General features: G+C 36.4%; 1 protein-coding gene across 1 annotated transcript in view; it reads left to right on the forward strand.

Moving 5' to 3' along the window:
* The window catches only part of LOC135845632 (fatty acid synthase-like), a 38,841-nt gene continuing 13,222 nt past the window's right edge, over nucleotides 1-25,619 (forward strand). The window contains exons 1-11 of the mRNA XM_065364330.1: nucleotides 1-230; nucleotides 20,608-20,745; nucleotides 20,846-21,019; nucleotides 21,096-21,290; nucleotides 21,372-21,610; nucleotides 22,585-22,815; nucleotides 23,031-23,228; nucleotides 23,306-23,437; nucleotides 23,741-23,971; nucleotides 24,062-24,251; nucleotides 25,350-25,582. Coding sequence (XP_065220402.1) covers nucleotides 80-230; nucleotides 20,608-20,745; nucleotides 20,846-21,019; nucleotides 21,096-21,290; nucleotides 21,372-21,610; nucleotides 22,585-22,815; nucleotides 23,031-23,228; nucleotides 23,306-23,437; nucleotides 23,741-23,971; nucleotides 24,062-24,251; nucleotides 25,350-25,582 — 2,112 coding nt within the window. The 5' untranslated portion in view covers nucleotides 1-79. The remainder of the gene's footprint in view (nucleotides 231-20,607; nucleotides 20,746-20,845; nucleotides 21,020-21,095; nucleotides 21,291-21,371; nucleotides 21,611-22,584; nucleotides 22,816-23,030; nucleotides 23,229-23,305; nucleotides 23,438-23,740; nucleotides 23,972-24,061; nucleotides 24,252-25,349; nucleotides 25,583-25,619) is intronic.

Here is a 25,619-nt window from a genome sequence, read left to right on the forward strand (position 1 = left end):
CAGTCAATGTAGGTACATATTACCTAAGTGTTCGTAATCGAGTTCATTTTTTCTCTTCGAATAACAATATCTGCTTACGATGACGATGCAAAGTGACAATTACCACGAGGATGACATTGTGATTACTGGAATTTCAGGACTGTTTCCAAACAGCGAAAACTTCGAAGAATTCAAGGAAAATTTATTGAAAAGGAGAGATATGTATTCAAAAGTCGACATAAACGGCGATAGTAAGTAAAGAGTAGAACAAAATCATGCATACCTTATCTCTTACTATAAAATCAGCCAGTCCGAAGGGTGGTGTGGGGCGGAGGTTGTCACCTCCCGTCGTTTCTCAAGTTGCCCAAATTTTGGAGAGGAAGTTGTTGAATTTTTCCGCTTTTTTCTAACAAAATGCGTAATTTAGACATTAAATGAAATTCCGACTAAATTTTAAAATACCAACTGGAAAATTCCAAAAATTGTTCTTCTCGCTTCGCTTGGGCAGGGCCAGACACGTGCATATTTGTTTTCCTTCTCAAATGATTTCTCTAAAAGGGCTTCAATTATATTCCCATTGTCTCGAGGTAGGTACCTACTCAACTTCGGCAGCGCATATACCTCCAAAGCTATAATATTTTGATCAAAACTGATTTCACATTTCGAAAGGGCATTGCGTTTTAAACTTTTTAAGTACCTATTTTGAAATTTTCAAAAATTTAAATTTCAAAATGGCGCTGCAAGTGGCAGCTACCATTTGAAGTTCTGAAAAAATTTCCATACATCTATCTTATTTCAATTTTTGAGAGGGGGTCTTTCAATGGAGAGGGAGCACCCTCTCGCCCCAATTTGAGCAAAACTATCAAAAAAAAATTTGTTAGTGTAACACATAAAAAAGTATGTTTTTGGTGACGGTGAACACTCCCCATCCACGACCCCCAGCATCTCCCCAAAGGAGGTAAAAGTCAAAAAATGTTTTCATTTGTGTGACACATGAAATAGTATGGTTTTGATATCGCTGAACACGAATATAGCCTTAGTTTTTCAAATTGACCTAACCCATGGCCGGCCCCCAGAACCTCCCCCATAGGTAAAAGTCCTAAACAATTTTTTCATTTGTGTTGTGGGCTGTGGATGGAGTCCAATAAAAAATCTGACGTCATATTCGTGTTCAGAGTCACCAAAAACATATTATTTCGAGTGTCGCACAAAAAAAAACATTTTTTCAAAATTTTACCCCATTTGGTGAGGTGCGGGAGGCCGTGTATGGGGCCCAATAAAAAATCTGACATCATATTCGTGTTCAGCGTAAACAAAAACATACAATTTGAGATATCACATGCCCCAGATGTTTTTTTGAAAGTTTTGCCCAAATTTAAGGTAGGGGCGCTCCCTTACCGTTAAAACATCCCATCTTGAGAATTGAATATTTCGAAAAAACATCATAAGGTACATCTATGGAAATTTGTTCAGAATTTTAAATGGTAACTCCCATTTACAGCGCCATTTTGAAATTTCGACTTTCCAATTTGAAAGTTCAACTTTCAACTTTTGAAAATTTCTAAATAGGTACTTACAAAGTTCAAAATGCAATGCCTTTTTGAACTGTGAAATCAGTTTTAATCAAAGTATCATAGCTTTGAAAGCATGCGCTGCTGAAGTTGAGTATCTACCTCGAGACAATGCAAAAATAATTGAAGCCCCCCAGCCGCCCCTGTAGGGGCTGGGACCAAACTGATTGCAGGTTTCTTACTTGTTGGGTGGGTAGACATTGTAAAAAAAATTTGAGCGAAATCGAAAGACATGACTTTCAAAATCGCATTTTTTTTTTGGTCAAATTGACAATATGGAATGGCCGTAAAGTGCATTTTTCGAATTTTGGTGAACTGTTGAAAATCAATTAAGAGTCGGCCAAAAATGTGAAAAAAATCAAAACTTTACACGGAAAAAAAATTAATAAAAATTACTATTTCAGTACAGTAACCGGATCCCATTCAAAAATAATAGTGATTTTTACTCAGCCAAAAAATACATTTTATCTAGAATTAGGTAAAAATTTATTACTCTCATAGTAAAATTTACTAATCTCATAGTAAAATTTACTATTCTCATAGTAAAAATCACAATATTTTTGAATGGGATCCGGTTACTGTATGAAATAGTAAAAATTATCCATACTTTTTTTTTCCCGTGTATTAAATGGAACCGAAAAACTGAAAATTGGTAGGTACTCAAGTACTTATCCATCCTATTTTTGAGCCCTTAAATCGATTGAGAACGATTTCGAATCGTTTTGAGTAGTTTTGGAGCCTCCAGCATATTCTTCAAAAATGAACTTTCCACAAAAATTTTACTTAATGAAAAATAGAAAAGCTGATATAGTGAGATTAAGAGTGAATGAGATAGATAGATTTTATCAGAATTTCTACCTACGTACTGAAGTTTAGAAATATTCCCTAAGGTAGTGAATATTTGCCTCGCCAGGTTAGCTCAATATATCGGAGAGGTCTCAGTCATACTACTCACTTTTCACAGAAATAATTTCCAATCACCAATCAAAAGCATACATACAAGATAATATGATTTATTGTTGCTCGGAAACATGATTAAAGATACATATTCTATCGGTTAATCGAGTATAAAATGATTTTACTACCTTAGACTCGAGTTGGCATATTATGTAATAATTAATATTCGTTAATAGATAATGAGGGTGGTAATTGCTTACCCATTGAAACTGTACACATTTCCTAGAAAATGTGTTATTAATGCAGGTGACTTTCTCACCAGGTTCACAAACTGTCCATATTTCCTGCCTCTTCGGTATGTCCCTAATACTAGACATGGTCGGCAGGGGTTGGTTGTTTTTACTGAGGGTGCTTTTCCAGACGAGAAGTATGTTCCGATGGCCGGCAGGATGGGAAACATACCCAATAGAGAACGTGAAGAATTACGATCGATAATTTTAATCACGGAGCGAAATAATATTAACCACTATAGAAGTGGGCGAGATCGGAAAAAATAGGAGATGAGTGTCCTTGTAGAGGGAACTCATCCGCTTCTAACTTACATAAATACACTTTGAGACCAAGAACCGGCTCGCGCGTTCGCCGAATACGAGATCTAATTAAATTCAAATCATGTTAGATGTGACTACTCGGTAGTCTTGCGACCACCGAGTAGGAGATGCAGCTTAATTGGGCATGCAACTTGCCCGAAAATACAACAACTGCAACTAGTTCGGCTCGTGGCTGTGTTGCTCAATTTATAGTCGTAGGTGCATCGTTCGATGCGCGGCTATTGATGACATTGAATTGTCATCAAAATGTATTAGAAGAAGTTCTCACATTACCAGACTTGCGCAGTCTTTGGGAGTTGTTATTTTAATCCTCGCTACGGCGATGCTTCTTATACTCATCACTACGGCGATGCTTTTATTAATCATCCCTTACGTGATGAAGGCATATTTCCTCATATCATATGCCCTTCCGGGGGTTGACCCCTTTACAGCAGGTCACGGGGGGAAGCACGGATCACAAAAAATAAGAGGAAAAATATGCCGTACCCCGCTCTCCCCTCCCTTCCAAACAAGGGAGGATGCGCCACCCCTGCCCCTCCGTACTTTGCTGCGTTGATCTGCAGACTATTTTGAGGTGACAGGTTTTCACAAGATGGGTCGGAGGGTGGGAATTTTGAATAAAAATGCCATTGAGTTTTTTCCCCGCAATCAAAGACACCAATTGCTTGATGATCAGAGACCGCAGTGTCAATCAACAGGATCGAAAATGGTAATGTTTTTTGTGAGAATAGTAAGAAAATTCTAAAATTTTTGAGTTTTAAAACGGCCCTTCTGTTTTTTGTAGCCAAATGTTTCCTAATGGGTTCGATGCGAAGATTTTCCTTATCAATTTAGATGGAATAGATACGCGAAGTATGTACTCTGCCAACAAGAGTGGTTCTTGGTCATCAAGTAGCATTATGTTAATTTGGCCTATAAATTTAATAAACGTTCTTGCGAATATGATAATTACGAAAAGCCAGCTTCTTTTATTTTTTATAGTGGTCATATCGCAGCTTTTAAGTTTTTGTTTCCCCATTTTTGAATTCATACCCCCATCAAAATGGAAGAAAAATTGAAAAAGTTCAAAAGTTTGCGAATGTGTTGTAGTCTTACCTTCCTATTCTCTAGAGAATGCATACAGTTTCAAAGAATTTAGCTTAATTCTAAAATTTTGCGTAATTCTAAAATTTTTATCTAATTTTAAGAGCATAATGTATTGCATAAAAATAAGTGCAGAAAAATATGGTTCTAGTATTATTGAAAAGGGAGACTGAATGTAAAAAAATGGTCTGAAAAGATTGCGTAATAGTATCAAAAAAAAAATTTTGCTTAATTCTAGAATTTTGCTTAATTTTAAGTGAGTAATATCTATACATAGCATGAAAAAACAATACGTGCATAAGAGTAGAACTATTGATGCAAAAATTGAATAGAGATGCATATAACATATATGAGTGTAGAATACAAAATCTGAACTATTGAATAATGTGGATTTGTAAAAAATTAATTGTTGAAGAATTACGGATATTTTGTGATGGGAAGATGTGGTCGTTTAGTCGCCAACAGTATTATTATCAACGAATCTCAGCTTTTCAAGTTATGAAATCTCTCGACATCGTCATTTAATATGGATCATTACTCAGGACTGCGTTTTTGTTGAGTCATAATAATTCTGTGGGGAAACAAACTATTAGTGTGTTTTTCGAAAAATACTTACTTATTGTATCTTGTGTATAGATGGGGGTCTGAAAAGTTAGTCATGCTTTATTTTTATACTTAACTCTAGGGTTAGATTAAAAAAAATAAATGATTAATTATGTACAGGGAAGATTCAATTTCACTTTTATTAGGCACTTCCAGTGATCCAGAGCTCTACTGGTTTCGGCTAAGGTAGTCGTTTTTATTCATCGGCTTCCGTGTCACTTATCTCTTCATCTTGCGATGGTACCCGTTGATCGTTATTGGAGTATCTAGAATCAGAATAAAGCAGTGTCGCGCGCTCGCGTGACAAATTAATCGACGGCAAGCTGACTCGTTCTGCCTGTTCTATGGCTGCTTCTACCATACGCACGATTCGATCGGTGCGTCGGCGTACATGTCGAACTGAGCTGTCGTTATCGTCATTTTTTCGACGTTCTAGGCGACGCAGTTTACCCATCTTTCCGAGATTACTGTTTTCGTCGGAGGAAGTTTGTGTGCTTTGTACTGCTACTGCCTTTGTCGTATTTGGGTGAGAAGAGGTTGAGGGTGTGGAAGGATTAGTGGTTGAACGGGGAGCTATCCTTACAGGGGTCAAGCAAATCCTAGGGATTTTTAAATCAAGTGGTAGTAATTGAGGAGTGTATTCTGACGAAATATCTACGTCAGGTGTAGGGGGCCTAGGATTTAGGATTATTGTTTGCTTTCGTAATACCTCAGGGATGAATTTGTCTCGCATTGTCGGGATTATATTGGCATATAAGTTAGATGGGTAGAAGGGACCTTTTCGGTCCATTCCAGCCCTGTTTCTGTGGAGTTCTTCGAATATATCTGAGGTGTGGAAAACCCTTCCTCCGAGGGTCCGTTCCCAATCAAAATTTAGGGCTCGGTTGATTTCTGAGAAAGTCGTTTGGTTGATATCCTCATGTGGTATGAGGGGGAGGATTATGAGTTGTTGAACTTGTAATTTTTTCAACAACAGACAGATTGCTTGGAATGCATAAAAGAAGTGTTCATATGACGTGTTTCGTTCCACATCAAAATTTCCAATTGAAATCATTATTCTCTTTGGAAGTTCTTTAAACGTCCCGAGGTATGAGAGCAGTCCGGACGCCAGCATGTCTCTACGGTACATTTTATTATCAATCAGGTTTTCATAGGGTTTAGACACACCTAGGTATTTTGCAATACCGTTGGCGTGTCCATCCCCCATGATTAAGATATTGTATGCGAAAAATGCGACGTTGTATGTATCTTCCAAAATTTCATATCCCGCGGCAGTAAAGCCGTGCGGGTAGGAATTAATGGGATAAAAGGGTTTTAACTCGGCTGAATCGGAGCCGAACCGTGCTTTATAATTTTTACGAAAAAGGTTTTTGTCCGCAGATGTGCCCTTTTTCGGTTTTGGCGGGGGAATTTTTGATCTTAACCTCGTAGCAGCTACGTGGTCTGAAATATTGCCAACTTCGGAGTCTGGAGCCCTAGAGCTGTCAGACGAGGTTGATGGAATCGGCTCGTTCATATTTATGCAATCGAGTTGCGATATTATGGGCTGGGTCACTGGGTTATTTTGGATATTTTGATTTTGAGGATTGATAATCGTTGGGATCGGGGTCTCTACAGGCTCCGGTCTTTGAACTGGTGCAGAGCCACAAGAAAGATTTTGTGGTTTCGCAAAGGCGGATCGTGATGATTGTTGGACTCGTCGCCACGAGGGTGAAGGAGATCCTGAGTTGGAAATCGAAGGTTGTGGCAAGACGGGTTCCATTTGAGAGGAGGAAGGTTGGGACTCGGTAGATGAATTCATTCTCGGACGTAGATTTGCGAATAGGTTTCCTATCTGATGATCTAGGAGCCTATTATACTGCGTCGTCAATTTGGCGTATTCCTTTCGATAATCTTCCACCTGACTTGTTAGGGTAATATTGTCATTGACCAATACCATCTCAATACGTGTAACGTAATCTCGTTGTAATGCTAGTTGATTCACTAGAGACTGGACTCTAGAGTCGGTATTGAGCACTTCGAATATTCGTAGAGATTGGTCAACAAAGAAAGAATCGGATCCTAGGATCAATTGGTTACATGACAGATGGGGACATGGGACACATGGTGCACCTTGTTCTGTTCTCATGGTGGAGTGTATATACAATCGGTATAGGCACCCAAAATGAAAAAGGTGACGACACGCCGTTATGTAGATATCGTCATGAATGGCTCTTGCAAATGGTCCTGGCAAGGCCAAGGATAGCTTGCATTGGTCACAGATTATCTCGCAGTACGACATAATCGTGAGGGGAAATTGAAATGATGATAAAATCGAAAAAAGTTAGGGAAGTTATCTCCAAAAAATTGACTAAATTTTGGGGAATATTCTAGACGAATTAAATTGAAATCATTCGAAAATCTGGAAGATGGTTATCGACATTTTTCACTAAAAAATTGCGATTAATAGGGAAATTCTATTGAAATGAAAGATGACCAACAAAAAATCGGGAAAAATCGATCGAAGAGTGATCTAATGGGGCTTTTGTCGACGTCTGTAATTGAATAACGAGATTTTTGAGACGGATTTGGAAAAATAATCAAACACAGCAGTTTGGTACAAAGACACAAATGATCAATCGCGAAATCGATGCAAAAAAGATCCAATTGACTTACTCAAATATAAGTCAACCAGATCAAGTTGTATTGGAAAAGCAAAACTCGGAAACGAATAGGTAAAGCAAAGTCGAAAACTTACCACAGCTAAGTTAAGAGATGTTGCGTGGAGCCCAGCACTACATATAATAAGGTTCGATTCGAAAAAAGGTAGCGCTTTTATTTTGATTTTACCAACTGTTTAGTTGATACAGATTAGATTGAAAAAATTATTCCCACCTCTGGGTCCATAAATTTTAGGTGTATGTGACCGTAATGAGCACTTGTGCGTGAGAATCGATAAGAAGGCGAGGTAATTATCAAAAATAAAATGCTCAAATAGGCGATAGAGAAAAAAAAATAAGTGATTTGAATGACAGTTATGTCCTCGTACGTTGACGTGTTTATGGCCTTAGACTGGTTACCGAATGGTCTCTCTAGAAGTGGTAGCACTTCGTCTGGACTTATGAATGAAATTTTCAAAAAATGCTGACTATACTAAAATGAATCGCCAGACGAGTCGAGAAAATTTGCATACAGTTCAGTTTTTCAGAGTAGCGAATTCATAGAGATTGCTATGAATCGTCGGAGTAATGCAGGCTTATTACTTGCATTGCCGGCAATTATTTTGTTTCTATTGCTGCTGGCCTTGCTCGAATTTTGTACCTTACGTAGTATCTTAATGAGGTAGTAAGCAGCAGTGTTTCTAGTTGCCCATAACTGTCACATAACTCGCATCATTTACTGAGTCCTCTGTGTTGCGCTGGGAACCATTTAATTATCCACAATGTATCGATGATTATTTCGGGTTTCTTAGGGGGGTTTGTGGCTTTGCATCCTACAGTAGCATAATATTTAAATCTCGTCGTTTGACTATTGTCTATAACAGAAAAATTAAACACGTTATATGTATTCTTACGTATGGGCTGTTGCTGTTGTTGAACTGTAAATGCGCATAGTAATGTGTTAATTAAACATATATTATGCCTACGATTACGAGTATAGGATTTTTAATTGGATAAAGGATGATTTTTGAATGGTGTGTGAAAATGCATCTTTCAGTGTACTGAACGATGGCGTAGTATACAGATTGATGGTACTATGTGTGTATAAATTTGGGAAAAATTATAGGTATTATGCCAAGACCTAGATCTCGGTAGGTATACTTACGAGTATTCGAATTTGTCTTTTTATGAAACGGAAATAACTGCATGAGTAGGGGAAAAAAAATGACTATGGGGAATACTCGTGAATCGTGTGCAAGTTACTTGTTAAGCGTATTCCTTTCCCAAATCATCTGGTGGCGAATATCGGACCAATGTGTGTACGTATTTATTCGGGTTTGTTTACACATTCTTCTCCAGCTGGTATATGCGGGTGTCTACGCTCTGTGTTGACGAGATGTAGCAGGGTCAATGACACACTTGCTTACTGTGTCGCTGGAGTAACGAACTTAGGATGTGAAGACTTGTTGTTGATGTTTGTATTCGTACATGGCACAGTGGGGTTCCGGTTTCGTCTACCTGTTATGTGTCTATTTTTACCAAGGGTGCGAATTACGAGTTGGACATATCGTTCTTCGTCTGTATTTTAGAATGCTTACGTGTATAAAATGCACTGAAGACAAAAAAAATGAATTATTAATCAAATGTGATTCTAAGCGTTACATTAAAAGGGATATGTATTTGTTGGGGAATATAAGAGGACATGTGATAAGATAATTTTGTATACTGATTACTTGGGAGTACGCAAGGACATATGATGGGGTAATTTCTGTATACTCCCAAACAGTTTGGGTTGCGTATTTTTGAGTTTATACTACTCGGAGCATTATTGCTTGGAAATGCACAAGGACATATGATGAGGTATTTTCAGTGTACTTCCAAGCGATTTAGATCGTAGTTTTGTAGCTATACGAGTATACATACCACTGTAGAGTGACAGAAGGGGTTATGGGGTTTGAAAATATCTACACTTTCTGATTCTTAATGCTTTGCTTGTCGCATGTCTGTTGGTATGATGAAATGTTTCTGAGACGTTTATGAAGTTCAGGAATGTTTTCAGCAAGAAATTTGACTTCCAAGGGTGCAATTCCTGTCTCAAATTCTTGTGAATAAGGTTCCGATGGCTCAGTTTGAGGTTCGAATGGTTCCAGCTCTGTTGGATCTGAGTCATCTGGAATTTCAACATTGTGGACTTCTAGCTCAGGTGCCTTTATTTTGTAAAGGGTCTTGTTAGAAAAGTTCATATCATAGATAATGTCGTAGCAATTTAACACGGTTACCCAGTGAGCCGCCTTTCGGTGGGTTTGAGCAATTTCTCTAAATCGATTGATAATTGGTAAAAGGTTCGATCTCACATGGACTCGTCGTCCATGTAACCACATTTGGAGTTTCTGAACACATTTTACCAAACACATAATTTCTCGGTCAAACAAGGTGAAGTTTTTCTGCTGCTCTTTAAATGCTATCGAGATGAACATGATGATTCGTTTGTCATTCTCAACCATATAAAATAGAACTCCGTTCATCGAGTCATCAGAGAGTTGAGTGTCTAAGAACAGATCACCTTCCTTTGGAGCTTGTTGTAGTTTAAAATCCTTCTTGAATTCAGCTTTCAGGGTCTCAAAGGCTCTTTGTTGTTTTTCTGTCCACTCAACAGGTACGTCACCTTTCGTAAGATGGTAGATGGGATTTACAATTTGTGAATATTCAGGAATGAAGTCCCTATAGAGGCCCGTGTTGCCAACTAAAGCCAAGATATCGTTCTTTTTGGATAAAGAGAATTTTCCTCGTTTAGTGTGTTTCTTTTCAAATTCCTCTAATTTTCTAATTTTTTCACTTTGTTTTCCAATTCCTTTATCGGAAATTACAAAACCAAGATGATCAGCGCAATTTCTGAAAAATTGAGTCTTTGTTGGATTTAGCTTCAAACCGTGCTCTCTAATTAATCGAAAAACTTTTTCGAGTCTTTTGATAGTTTCCTCAAAAGTTGTTCCTGATATTTTTATGTCGTCGACGTATTTTGTAATTCCGTCTTCGTTGGGGATGACTTGGTTAATCATGAGTACGAATTCGCCTGATGAAATCTTCAAGCCATATGGTAGGCTGATGAATTCGAACACTTGCCCTTCAACTTGGAAGGCGGTAAATTGTCGTGATTTTGGGTCAAGTATTAGCTGCCAAAAGCCTGCCGTGAAGTCGAGGGTGCAAAAGAACTTGTCGCCAGCATTGTCATAGAGCATGCTTGCAATCGTATTTGGCTCAGTTAGGACATTGACTAAGAATTTATTGAGTTCATCAGCGTCGAGACATAAACGAATATCTCCATTTTTCTTAACTACAGGTGCTAAGGTGTTTATATAGCATGAGTGTGAATATTGAATTATGCCAAGAGCGAGCATTTTATTTATTGCTTTGCGTAAGGCAGGCAATAATTTTTTACTGGGTCGAAATTTTTCTCCTCTCCATGGTTTCAGGTGTTCATTTCCTTCTTGAAACGTGAATTTCACCTGTTCACCAGTGTATCTACCAGGGTTGAGGTCAAAAATATCGGCAAAATGCTGTAGTCTGTCGAACCCGCGGATCGCTTGTTGTAATGTGATTGATCCATTTTCAACAGCCATGTTTAGATCAGCTCGTAAATTCTCTTTAAAAGTACGTTGAGCCAATCTACGCTCTTCAAAAATTTCTTGTTCAGTGATGGTATAGTAGGTATCTGACATATCCTCGGAAAATGTTTCATATTCTTGTTCATTAGCCACCAACGAGAATACCGTCAATGCACTTTGGAATTCATCAGTGTGCATGAACGGTATTGTGAATTTTTCACAAAATTCTGGTCTACATTTTATGAGTCGTTTAGGGACATTCAACTTCATTTTCAAATAGTCCATTGTTATTCTACCCATAATAAATGTCTGACCTGGTGCATCAATGATGTAGAATGGTACCTTTATTATTTCATTTCCAAGTATCATTTTTAGTTCCACAATATAATTGGCGGATGGAATGAGTGAATTATTAGCCAATCTAAGTTGGACTTGTTTTTTGAGTTTGATAAACTTCATCCAATTTGGAGCCTCTTCCAGGAATGTTTTGATCATTAAACGAGAAAGTACATTAGGAAGTGCCCCTGTATCGAGCTGTAACGCAACTTTTCTCGCACCAATGATGACTGGTACGACACACGCTGGGTCATTAGTTTTTTGAGTCACCAGTTGCGAAGAAGTGGCTGGGTCAGGCTCGTCGTTATTGAGTGAAGTGTTATCTATCGCATCGATGAACTTGATATTCTGTTTTTTCTTTGAGTTTTGGTTGACTATTTTATGAAATCGTTGTTCATTGATTTTTGTGACTAATAACTCGCCCAAACTCATAATTGTAGGAGAATCTGATAGGATTGCAGGATCGTTGAAGAGATTATGGATTGCGTTTTTAATTTTTCTTTCTGGTTTGAGTCTATTGCGTAAATTTGGATTTTTAAGCGTTGAAACTTGACCGATTGGGGCTTCTATTGTGGTTGTAGTTTCGGTGGTGTCACTTCCCAGGTATTCTACTTCTGCATAAGTAGGAAGTGCCGCCATTCTTTCTTTGAATGATTCGATTCGTGCTATTTCGGAAATAAGTATTTTGCGGATATCATGGTACTCTGTGATTGAAGGAAAATATCGTTTTAGTGAAGGGACATAGTGGAATTTCTGATCTATTGGCAACAATTCTTTGCGTGCACCAACTTTGGGTCTGGTGTATTGTTTGCCCTGGCTATGAATGATTTCTGTTTCCAAAAAGCTCATAGCTGGTGTACGTAAGAATTTTACTTTAGGATTGTTGGCTACACGTACGTATATGTTCTTAAAGTCAATATAACGTGCTAGTTTTATTTCGAATTCTCCTGGTACACGTGGTTTCATCAGAGGAAATAATAGAATTATGCTTTGTGCACCCTTGTCGAGTAGTGAGTCGATGATACTGTGTAGTTGTGTTTCAATGACATGGTAAGGTTTACGCGAAAAATTAAATTCCAATTGTCCTGCAGAAACTATAAAGTGTGAATTTTTAGGGAACTTAGCTCTCTTCAGCCTAAGGTGTAATTCTTCAAGTGCTAATTGGTCACGTAAATATTCAGGTAAATCGTCTGATAACGTTGTCTCGCCGCGCCTTATGTAATGGCTTAAACCATCGCCGACGAAAGTATATTTTTCTATAGTTGATTCTGGGGGGGCTCTAAAGGCACTAGGAGTTGCCCCTTGGCTACCTAGTGGCTTTCGTTTCCCGATGCAGAATTTTCCTCTTCGTCAGAGGGCGTGGTCGTCATTAATTGCAAGGCAGCCGTAATTGTTTGCAAATCTAACTCTTCTGGCGCATCTGCAAAGATTGTATTTAACATGTTGCATGTTGCCACCTGATCAGTTAAATCGTCTGGGGGTGGTTGGTCTACAACATATTCATCCAAATCTTGATCAAATTCTACTGCTTGTACGGCAGCTGCAGGTGCGTTAGATTGCATTTTCGGTTTAAATCTGTTTATTGTCAAATTGCCATTTTTATCGATACCAAATGGCTTGGATGTTGGATTTGACATAGTCATATTCGGGTTTTTCACTTGATTCGGGTTTTGAAGTATAGTTTTCTGTTCTGGCTTATCCCTTGGGGGATAAGTTGTTGCAGGAAGATTCGACGAACTTGGGGGATAACGCGTAGGTGATTTTTCATTTTGAGCAGGCTGGTAATTGTTCGTGGTGTTTTCATTGAAATTTTTCGGAATCACCTTCTGCGAGATTAGATTATAAATTGCCAGTAATTGCTCATTTGATGGTGTGCCCTTGTTCGTGTATCGCGGATTGTTAGCAGGCGCGGGTACAGGAGGGTCATTGAATTTACGTTTATAATTTCGTCGAAACATGATTGGTACTTCATTCTCTGGATCATGTTGCATTTTTGATAAATTGGCCAATTTTTCTAAGAATTGGTCCATTGTCTGTCCTTCTTCTCTTAGGCTGGGTTGGTGACTTTCTGGGGTTTTGCCTATGAGGATATCAATGATTTCGTCCTCACTTCTATGACGATGGTTTCGGAGTGATTTGGCCCATCTGGCCATTTTATTCGCCATATCTTTAAGGTCCTCCGCATACGCAAAGTCATATCTGCAAGCTTTCATTGCTTCATTCTGAGCTCTGCGATCCCAGTAAAAGTCCAGAAATTTATTTTTTAATTCGCGGTAATTTTGTACGTTTCGTACAGTCTCGAGAAATGATTTGCGAGTTTTCGTATCAATCACTCCCTTAAATGCCAAAATCTTGTGCCTTTCAGCTGCATTTGTTTCTGAAAAATACGCATCAAATTCATCCAAAAATTCATGCGGAAAATGCAGTTGATCGTCTGTGAATATAATTCCTGCATTTTTTATGGATCCAGCATCAATCGCGAGAGATTTGAATTTTGAACCACCACCCAATGAAGTACGTCGGAGTTTTTCTTTGATGTTATTGATTTCTTCGACAAAATGAGCACAACCCTCGTCACGTTTTTTAGTTTCTTGACAAATTTTGTTAATTGTCTCAGAAATTTTCTGCAGTTCCGAAGTGTTCTCTTTTGTCATAGAATTTGTCTCAATCAGAGCAATGCGAGTAGATCTTAATTTTTCTTTCAACTCATCGACCCATGCTCCGGCTTCTTTCAAGTTATTATGAGCTTGGGTCGCAAGATCAGAAAGCTTAGAGTTGACATAAATTCCAATTCCCTTTGCCTCGCATGCTACCTTTGTTGCATTTTCAATTTTATCTTTTTGTTTTTCAAAATTCTTTTTTACTTCAGACTGAATTTCTTCATTCCAGTCCCAAGTTTTTAGAAAAATTGCGTATACGTTTTCGTTAGTGGTATCCTTAAAAAGCTCTGGTTCAAAGGGGCGAGAGTACTGTTGAGTACCTATCCCTTCGTCACTTGGCGTTTGCTGGTCCATATCCTCATATACAGGCTCTTTGTTTGCCTGAGAATGATCACTAAAGAAGGAGTGAACAGAACCGTGGCTATTTTCTTGTTCCATTTCACTGATACTATTTAAACCCGATTTCCGATTACGTTTACGAAATTCGAAAAATTTAGAAGATTTTTTACTCACCCTACTGCGTGTATTCAAAGCTGGAGGAGTGTTCATAGAATCTCGAAGTGCAAGACGGAGGTCTGATGCGGAGGTCTGATGCGCGCAAAAGTACTATCGAAACTAATGAAAATGCTCAGATGGTAAGAGCTTATATAGTGAGCTTGGCTACTCAATTCGGCAAAAGAGAGGTGGAAATTGTAGAGATTTGGTGGGAACTCCATTGTAATAATTTTCCCACGAATTTTGATGAGAATTGAGCTCTAGGTGCTTTCTCACGCTAGATTTCTCCGCTTCTGGGTTATAAAAGTCTATTTTAAGTTCAAATTTATGGCTTTTGCTCATATGGCACATTGTTTTACATTGGATCCTTTCTATTTTCAATCAATAAAACTGCCAAAATGTGACATTTTTCGCCGGAAATCCTATCAATTAGTGCCTGGTACCTGCAATTTATTGGTATAAAAGTATTGTGAATATGTGGGTTTGCTTTACTGCAGGATAGATAAATCTGTCAAAAAGTATGGGAAAAATGTCAATTAAATGCACAACAATGAATTGAACTATTTGTCTATTGTTAGTATAAGCGTTTTTATTTGGTTCTTATTTGTAAATAACAAAATAAAACTGACAGAATTAATGACTTTGGGAAATTACTTGGAGTATTTTAAGGGTTGTTAGCATGTGCATAAGCATAGAACAATAAGGCTGACAGATTAATGACTTGAATTTATGAGTTTTGAGAAAATTAATCGGAGTATTTAGCTACTGTGATTATTTACATTTTTGTTTTCCCACACTCGAGAGTATGAGAAAATTACGTCAGAAAACTATTGAATGGTAATAAATTGTCAAAAACTGTCAAAAGCTGACATATTAATGACTTGAATTAAAGAATTATAGATAATTAATCGGAGCTTTTAACTATTGTGGATACGTATGTTTTCGTTTTCTTATACTTAAAAGTACAAGAAAATTAAACAATAAAAATGTCAGAAAATTATTGGAAGGCAATAAATTGTCAAAAACTGCCAAAATGTCAAGTAAAATAGTTGAATAATTGGTATTGATGTTCCCTAATTTCCTATGTGATCAGTACAGAAAAACAGAAAACATTAATATGCTACCTTTAAGAGGTGCATAGCTATTAGTATTGTTAATTTTTAGTAGGCATAAAACAAATAAAACTGACAGATTAATGACTTGAATTAAATAATTGTAGAAAATTAATCGGAGTTTTTAGCTACTGTGAATGTTTACATTTTCATTTTCCCACACTCGAAAGTATAAGGAAATTAAGTAATAAAAACGTCAAAAAACTATTGAATGGTAAATAAATTGTCAAAAATTGTCAAAAGCTGACATATTGATGACTTGAATTAAGGAATTATATATAATTAATCGGAGCGTTTAACTATTGTGACTATTTACATTTTTGTTTTCCCATACTCGAAAGTATGAGAAGATTAAGCAATAAAAGTGTTAGGAAACTATTGATTGGTAATAAATTGTAAAAAACTGTCAAAATGTCAAGCTAAGTATTGAAATATTGCGTGTTAATATTCTCCAGTTTCCTATGTGGCCACCACAGAAAAGCAAAAAACATTAACATGTTTAATCAATTAATTGGGAGCTATTATTATTGTTAGTTTTTACATGCGACGAAATAAAAGTCTAAGCCCTTATGTACCTATGCTTAATACAGTAGTCTTTTACGTATTTGTTGCTGAGCATCTATGTGCCTTGTACCCAATTACTTTGTCACGAGATAGAAATTAAATGGTGACATTTTTATTACACTGCAGCAAATAGGTGTAATAATGTGATTAAACGGAAGCAGTTCTATTTTACTAATTGGGCGTTCTCAGGTATCCGAGACGATTTTGTATATGCGGCAGATAGGTGTAATAAAGTAACCAGAAAGTGACGTTTTTATTGCTAAGCAATAAATGTCAACGCATTTAACCAAAATACTCAAGTTGTTTGTATGTTAATTAATTTACATATCTACTGGCGCTATGATTTCGTGGGAATCTTTCGGCTCGGATGTTTTTATAGGCATCCTGTTTGACTATGGCACGTGTGTGCAGCTATATGAGCTGGATACAAAGAAGATTCTCTATGGGGGTGATTTTTATATGGAAACAGATCGCGCTCTTTTCTTAACTGAAAACTTGGTATTTTTTATCTTATGGTTTTAAGAAATTTTCATCGGAGATTTCAAGTCTTGCAACGATCTTTTTTGGACTAGATTTTTGAGATTTTGAACTTACACAGATGCAAAATGGGGTGGTTAGAGAGATGCATTTTTATAGAGAAATGTAACCAGTGTGGAATTTGATCAAATGGCCCAATTCCTGATAGGTATTTGATCATTTTCTCACTGGTAACTTGAGAAAGATTTTTACAAAGAGAAAATTCAATGAACTATTTACAGGCTGAATTTATTCCATCTTTCTACAGATTTTCGTCTGTAAAAACAAGAAATAAATTCGTTCCTAGGTACCTACTTGAATAAAATGAGCTGAACTGCTTATTTTACCCATGCACCAAATTGTTAAAATATTACTAGGTACATAGAAAATAACTAGGTTAGAATGGCCAAAAAATTTTCATCAAAATGAGACATTTTCATGATTTTGAAACTGGGTGGCCTCACTCAAGTTGTCATTGTGCTCCATAGGGGAGGAATGAGTTTGAGTGAATTTTTTCTCAACCTAACTACACTCGTTTTCGGAATTTTGAACATTTTAATTATGAGCATAAAAAGATCAAAGTTTTATGCTTTGCATTTTGAGGGTAGTTTTGCATTTTCCTGTCAAATTGTCCGATTTTCATCTTCGAACTTGACAAAAAACGGCAATTTTGCCCTGATTTTAGGTCCGAATTCATCAGATGGGTAATCTGTTCCATTTGGAACAAAATTAACCTCGGAAGAATTTCTGCCTTGTTTGTGTTGTATTTTCAGATTTTCATCTTCGTAATTTTCACAGAAATGTCCGAAAATACACCACAAAGAGGTTAGCTAGGTTAAGAAGCAATTGAACTGATTTTAAAAGTATTTAAACTATTTCGATTCGGACTTGTACTGTTAAGAATCGCGAGTCAAAAATGGTATTATTAGAATTTTTTCCTAGTTCCTATTCTAAATTTTTGCATTTGAGAGTGTTTGAAAAAATTTGTTCTATTTTTGTTCTAATTTATAGACGTTTTTCAAATTTTTACATTATTTAGTGAAAATTTAAGCATTTCATGTATTCGGTATTTGTGGGCAATTTTCTAGTTTTTCCAATGAAGGAAAAACGAAAGATTCTCATGATGATAAAGAACTCACTTTAGGAGACAAGCTTACCAATCGCTCACGGGGAGTCCCATGATTCTCTGTGAGTTAAATGATTTTCATGAGAGTCCATATTATTGCAAACTATACCACAAGAAAATTGATTAAATTATCCAACTCTGATCTGTATTAAGCATGGACTTTCATGATGATAAATTACTCACTTTAGGAGACAAGCTTACCAATCGCTCACGGGGAGTCCCATGATTCTCTGTGAGTAAAATGATTTTCACGAAAGGTCATGAGAGTACAGATCATGAGTCAAATATTTCAGAATTTTATATTTTGGAATTTTCCAAAAGTACATGATGAATAAGGTAGCACAATTCTACTGTGATTCTTGAGATAATTATCTCCTTTGAGGCTAGTCAGGCTTTTGCCTTGCTCATTAAGGAGTTTTTTCTCAATTGGCACAGTATAGCTGCGATCCCCTACTCACCACGTAAGTGAGAGACTAGCAATTTTTGTATTATCAAAATTTTATTTTGCTCTGAAAATACACAGTAACCAGGGTACCACAATTCTACCGTGATTTTCGAGATAATTATCTCCCTTGAGGCTAGTCAGGTTTTACACCTTGCTCATGAGGAGTTTTTTCTCGATTGGCACAATATAGCTGCGATCCCCTACCCATCATGTAAGTCAGAGATTAATTTTTTACGAAGCCAAAATTTTACGTAAGTTTAATTTTTTAACAAAATTAAATTATTTTGACTCGGACTTGTATTTCTAAGAATTATGAATCGAATAGTATTTTAGAATTTTTTCCTGCCCCTATTCGCAATTTATACACGAAAGAGTGTTTGAAAAAATTCATTTTATGTACATTCTAAATATACTACATTATTCTAGTATAGTGTTAGTAAGCTGTACTCACTGAGACTTTTCTTACTGAAATATGAGCTATAATTTTGCCTGCATATCTACCTACGAGACTTTGAGGTAAAAAACGCAATTTTGATGGGGTATAAGAATTTAAAAAAAAAATCAAAATGGAAAAAAAATCAAAAAAAAATCAAAAATTTTGGAAGGTTATAATTTAGATTAATTCAAAACGTAATTTTTAGCTTGAATTATGCTCGTTTTTTGAGCTTTTTGGATTCAAGAAAGTTCAAAAATTAATTTTTTGGTAAATTTAAATTTTTTAGTTTATGAATTTTCGAAGATACGTGGCATGTATGAGTTTTTCTAGAGAGGTTCATCCACGTCAGGCGCCAGACTAAGTGATTAGTCAATTTTGACATGCAACATATCTTGGGAAATCATGTTTTGAAAAAAAAATTCTGTCAAAGAGTCTAGAATTTTTGACATTGAATATTTTGGAATTATGGTTTTTTCACTCGAATTGTGTTCTTTAGGAGAACCATTTGGAATTCGAGTTTGACAAAATTTAAAAAAAATTGAAAAGTTTGACGATTTTGAAAATTTTGAATTTTCAAGGGTGGGTTTTTTAGTAAGTCGGATTGAAAATTTTACAATTTTCATGAGAATTACGCGGAAGTTAGGCGCCAATATGATATAGTGAGATTAAGAGTGAATGAGATAGATAGATTTTATCAGAATTTCTACCTACGTACTGAAGTTTAGAAATATTCCCTAAGGTAGTGAATATTTGCCTCGCCAGGTTAGCTCAATATATCGGAGAGGTCTCAGTCATACTACTCACTTTTCACAGAAATAATTTCCAATCACCAATCAAAAGCATACATACAAGATAATATGATTTATTGTTGCTCGGAAACATGATTAAAGATACATATTCTATCGGTTAATCGAGTATAAAATGATTTTACTACCTTAGACTCGAGTTGGCATATTATGTAATAATTAATATTCGTTAATAGATAATGAGGGTGGTAATTGCTTACCCATTGAAACTGTACACATTTCCTAGAAAATGTGTTATTAATGCAGGTGACTTTCTCACCAGGTTCACAAACTGTCCATATTTCCTGCCTCTTCGGTATGTCCCTAATACTAGACATGGTCGGCAGGGGTTGGTTGTTTTTACTGAGGGTGCTTTTCCAGACGAGAAGTATGTTCCGATGGCCGGCAGGATGGGAAACATACCCAATAGAGAACGTGAAGAATTACGATCGATAATTTTAATCACGGAGCGAAATAATATTAACCACTATAGAAGTGGGCGAGATCGGAAAAAATAGGAGATGAGTGTCCTTGTAGAGGGAACTCATCCGCTTCTAACTTACATAAATACACTTTGAGACCAAGAACCGGCTCGCGCGTTCGCCGAATACGAGATCTAATTAAATTCAAATCATGTTAGATGTGACTACTCGGTAGTCTTGCGACCACCGAGTAGGAGATGCAGCTTAATTGGGCATGCAACTTGCCCGAAAATACAACAACTGCAACTAGTTCGGCTCGTGGCTGTGTTGCTCAATTTATAGTCGTAGGTGCATCGTTCGATGCGCGGCTATTGATGACATTGAATTGTCATCAAAATGTATTAGAAGAAGTTCTCACATTACCAGACTTGCGCAGTCTTTGGGAGTTGTTATTTTAATCCTCGCTACGGCGATGCTTCTTATACTCATCACTACGGCGATGCTTTTATTAATCATCCCTTACGTGATGAAGGCATATTTCCTCATATCAAAGCTATACCTAAAATTTACTTCATGCTCTAATTCGCTGGGTCGATGGAGGCGGTTTTAGTTCGTTCTAAAGCATGCAAGCCTTTATAATATAGTTTACCTATACACCTATTTGAAAATTGGTAGAATAAACCTTTCATTTGAAATCACAATTTATGTATCTTGATAAACAGCTACAATCAGAGGTGTGGTGAAATCAATCGATCGTTTTGATCATGCTTTTTTTCACGCAAATCGCGAACAAGCAGAAGGAACGATTATCAGTCTGAGAATTCTGCTTGAAAAAACATTTGAAGCTATATTGGACGCAGGTGAGTCAATAAGTCCTATTTTATTAATAGCAAATAGGTATAATTATTTTATTCAAGTGATGAAAATGATAAATAAAGTTTTGAAATTTCATTGCCAAAGGTTACAATTTACAAAAAATAAAAGGTAAACGTATAGCAGTTGTTAGTGCAATATGGGAAGGTAGTACCAATGGTGATCCGGCTTTTCAGACGACTTCCGAAAAATACATCGGTGTCCTTGGCACGGGTCATTTCATGTGTGCCAACAAAATATCACATGCGTTCGATCTACGAGGTAGTATGAAGTACTTGGCGATACTTTTTTTTCACACAAACAGCACCATTAAATTTTTACCTATATTCTGTAACAGGACCTAGTTGTAATGTGAATACGTCGTGTTCGTCATCTGGTTATGCTTTAGACACGGCCATTAGGCACATTCAAACTGAACAATGTGAAGGAGCAATCGTGTGTTCGGCAAATTTCTGTTTTATCGAGTACGACAAAAACGCTACGACATCACTTATTCACTCTACAGAGATTTCTTCACCTTTCGATGCGCGAGGTAGGTTTTTAGAACTTTCGCGGTCAACTCAAAAAATACGTACGCACTCGTAACACCATTCGATCAATGGTGCAATTGCAGCTGGTGGATACATTAAAAGCGAAGCTGTAGTCTCCATGTTTATTCAAAAAAGAAAATATGCCAAAAGGATTTATGCCGAAATCATTCATTCGACAACTAATTGTGACGGTTTCAAAGCAGAAGGTATGTTGCATCCTTCAATCAGTCAACAAAAACAGCTTTACGAAGACTTTTACAAAATGATCAACATCGACCCCAGCTCCATCTCGTACATAGAAGCGCATGGTACAGGAACACAGGTAGATATACTAATATGTACTAACAACAAAAATTTCGGTAAAAGTGACACTTATAAAATATATAAGTAAAAATGTTGAAATGCGCGCATGAAAATTGAGAATGTTCCCGAAAATTTGATAATATTCGCGCATTATTGCGCATAATCTCTAATTGGACTCGTCCTACGTCATAAACATACCCCATAAATTTACTGACCTTGCGATTATGCATATTTCTAACATAGGTAAATAAAGAACCAACACATAATTGTTCTAGTCGAAACGCTGAAAATGAAATTTTAGCGTTTTTCATGGAAATAGACGACAACGACCTTGCTAAAATTAATTTCTCGATTTTTGGCGTATTTTTAAAATTTCAAATTTGGTCAACATCTCAAAACTTTCAGCGGATTTCGGATTTTTGAACTCTGCAGTTTTCAACAAAAAAGAAAAATGTCGCAATAAATGGGATCGAAATGAAATTTAAACTTTGGACTTTGGACAAGAATCAGCAACGCGCATTTTAGAAAATTTGTAGGTGCTGAAATTTCCAAAAACTGTGATACTCTAAAAATATGCAGGAGGCTCCAAAACACCTTAAAACCATTACTTATTTCGCTCCGAAAGTTCAAAGCACGGTACAAAACGAATTCAAGCCTTTTTATACCTACTCGTTTGAAGAATTTTTCCTTTTTTGTTCTTTCTGTTTTTTTTTTGTTCAAAAATAATTATTGCTGGAGAAAATGTTGGATTTAAATCTGCGCAAACTGATTCAAAGAATAAGTGCCAAAAGGGATTGAAAGTGTTACGAAGACATTAACTTCAACTTCAAACTAAATTTCAGCATTTTACGCTATAGTTTGATAAATTTTTGATTTTTGTTAGGTATACCTACATAGATATGCAAAATTCAAAAATTCCACAAAAATTGAGAAGAAAATTTCAGTTCAACACTAATGTATTAATTGAATGTACATAATTTATTTTTTCTTCAGGTAGGAGATGTTGTAGAAGGCACATCGATTGCCGAATTTTTTTGTCAAGGACGCGAGACTCCACTGAAACTCGGATCGGTTAAATCGAATATAGGCCATACAGAGTCCGTTGCTGCATTATGCGGTGTTGCTAAATTAATTGTGGCTTTCGAAAGTGGAATTATTCCGCCAAATGAGCATTTCACGAGCCCGAATCCAAACGTTAAGGGTTTACTCAATGGCCAGCTACAGGTACCTCTACCTACCTACATTACATAAATATGTATGTGCCACTTGAAAATGAATCAACTCTTTAGCCGAGTCGATTAATTTTGAAGAGAGTGCTCCAATCCAACTATTTTGAAACTCTTTATAGAAAACAATCAAAATCTGAATCTACAATAACTTCTTTTTACGGAGTTCGATTCTTTTTCAACAGTTTTGTGAACTTTATTTCCATTTTCAAGCTTGTTACAGAGCCAACACCCCTAGAAGGAAAATATTTTGCTTTAAATTCTTTCGGAATCGGTGGCGCAAACGTTCATCTGCTATTGGCGCCTCACGATAAAATTAAACAGCCTACTAAATCTACAAGTGAAGATATACCAAAAATGCTGACCGTTTCTGGACGCACCGAAGAAGCTATCGATTGTATTTTCAACGATGTAACGTAGAAATTTTTTGATAAAAAGAAAAAAATACCTACTCAAAATGAATGTTTATTAAATTACTCCTTCGACAGATTGAAAAAAATTACCAGGATAGAGAATATGTGGCCCTGTTACATGGAATTTTTAGCGATGATATAAGCGGTCATCTTCAAAGAGGATATATCATTTTGCATGAGAACAAAGATCATGTAAAATCTAAAACGGTAAGAAAATAATGCAGTTGTATTGGTATAGGTAACATATGTAATTACTCGCTGGTGGACTGAATTCTGAGTGGCCTCGTTCCTTCAAAAGGTTAAGCATAGAATCAAAGTTACAAAAATCAGGTACTAGGATTGTAAGATACCTACAATAGATAATGATTTTTCAGCGAATGAAAAATCTTAATTGAACTGCTGAAAGCGTTACACTTGGATACGGAATTGATTCTCAATCAATTAAAATAAATATTTGCTTACAAATACAAAGAGTAATGGTCGCGTTTTAAATAAATTGGCACTGTTCAGCTGTTTTCAGGGGATAAACGGCCTATATGGTTTGTCTTCGCGGGTATGGGTTCCCAATGGTCCGGAATGGCGAAATCATTGATGAGCATACCTATATTTGCCGAATCGATTCGAAAAAGTCATCAGACATTGCAATCAAAACAAATAGATTTGATCAAAATAATCACAGACGACGATCCTAAAATATTCGACAATATTTTAAATTCGTTCGTAGGGATAGCTGCTGTTCAGGTATGTCCTCCCTACTCATGTGTCCGACATCAGCATTTTTCATCCCACAAAACTTTGAATGAGGTAATAACGAAATAATTTGATCAACAGATAGCTTTGGTTGATGTTTTACAAGCGATTGGAATACGGCCTGATGGAATAATAGGTCATTCAGTGGGTGAATTGGGTTGTGCATATGCTGATGGATGTTTTACAGCTGAGCAAATGATTCTTGCAGCTTATTACCGTGGTTTGGTCTCAGTACAAACCGAATTGATTCATGGCACGATGGCTGCTGTTGGTGAGTTAAGCGTAAAAATTAGCTGAGATTTTTGGGATAAAAATAATCAAAATTGATCAAGTTACATTAGTTTCGTTTTAGCAGTCACATTTAGGTAGTCGGTAGTCATATTGACGCACACATTGAAACTTATACTAACCGTCCAAAGAACACCCATTTGCCAACCGGGTACCGGTGTGGCTATCCCCCCCCCCCACAAAGAAAATTGGATTAAATTCTTCTAGGATATTCAAAAAAAAAAAAAATGTAAATTTCCACACTTTTTCAAAAATTCTAAAAAATAATAACCCAATTTTAGCTCAAAAATTCTTCAAAAATGCGTAAAAACATTTTTGTTGAAAAATTTGAATTCTCCTAATTCTTTATTAACACATTTTAATACATAGGTTGCATGAAACTTTTTCAAATGACCCAATTTTGAGCTCCAAAATATTTAGAAATTCTCAAAAAAATTGTCAAAATATGTATTTATATTCCACACAAAATTTTAACTCATTTTGAAAGACTACCATTTTTATGTACTTTTTCAAAAACCCCTAAAATTAATAGATACATATCGACTCAATTGCTCAAGTTTCTTCAGAATTGTTCAAAAAACATTTTCGTCGATAATTTGAAAGTATCGCGAAATTTTAACTCAGTTTATAGATCATGGGCAGCAAAGGTTCCTTTAGAATAATTTTTTACGCCCAAACCATTTTGAAAATTTTACGAAGCTTTACTTCACCGTCTTGTACTTGAAACTTAAAATCCAAAAATGCGCATTTTCCTACATTTTAGATCCAAGTAGTGCTTATATGTACCTACAAAAAGTCAACTGAATTGTTTGCGATACAAAAATGCCATTCAACTGAGTATTTTAAGAAACCGAATTTATATTACTTATTCCATTTTTAAAATTTTTTTTCCAACGTTGCTGAGGGCTTCATGGTTACTAGGAAACAAAAATAGTTAGCTTAGAAAACCAGGGAGCTTTTTTCTTTAAAAGGGGACAGAAGAACTCTGAGGTACCTACCAAGTTCAGTGTTTCCCGAAATTAAAGTTAAGACCAGCAAAACAGAACAAAAAAGTAAACCCACATACCTATGTGTCATTTAGGGGTAGGTTACGAAACCCTGAAGGAACTAATCACCACTGAAATCGATATTGCTTGCCACAATGGTCCGACAAGCTGCACCATATCTGGTCCTACACCAAACATGGAACGATTTATCGAAGCTTTAAAAGAAAAGGACATATTTGTACGACCAGTGAATACATCCAACATCGCATACCATAGCCGCTATATTACTCCACTGAGCCAGAAACTATTAACATTGTTACGAAACGAAGTAAGATTATGATATTAATGATTCACGGTCATTTTCC

The sequence above is a fragment of the Planococcus citri genome, chromosome 4 (genome assembly GCF_950023065.1).
Source record: "Planococcus citri chromosome 4, ihPlaCitr1.1, whole genome shotgun sequence".
NCBI classification, from domain to species: Eukaryota; Metazoa; Arthropoda; class Insecta; order Hemiptera; family Pseudococcidae; genus Planococcus; species Planococcus citri.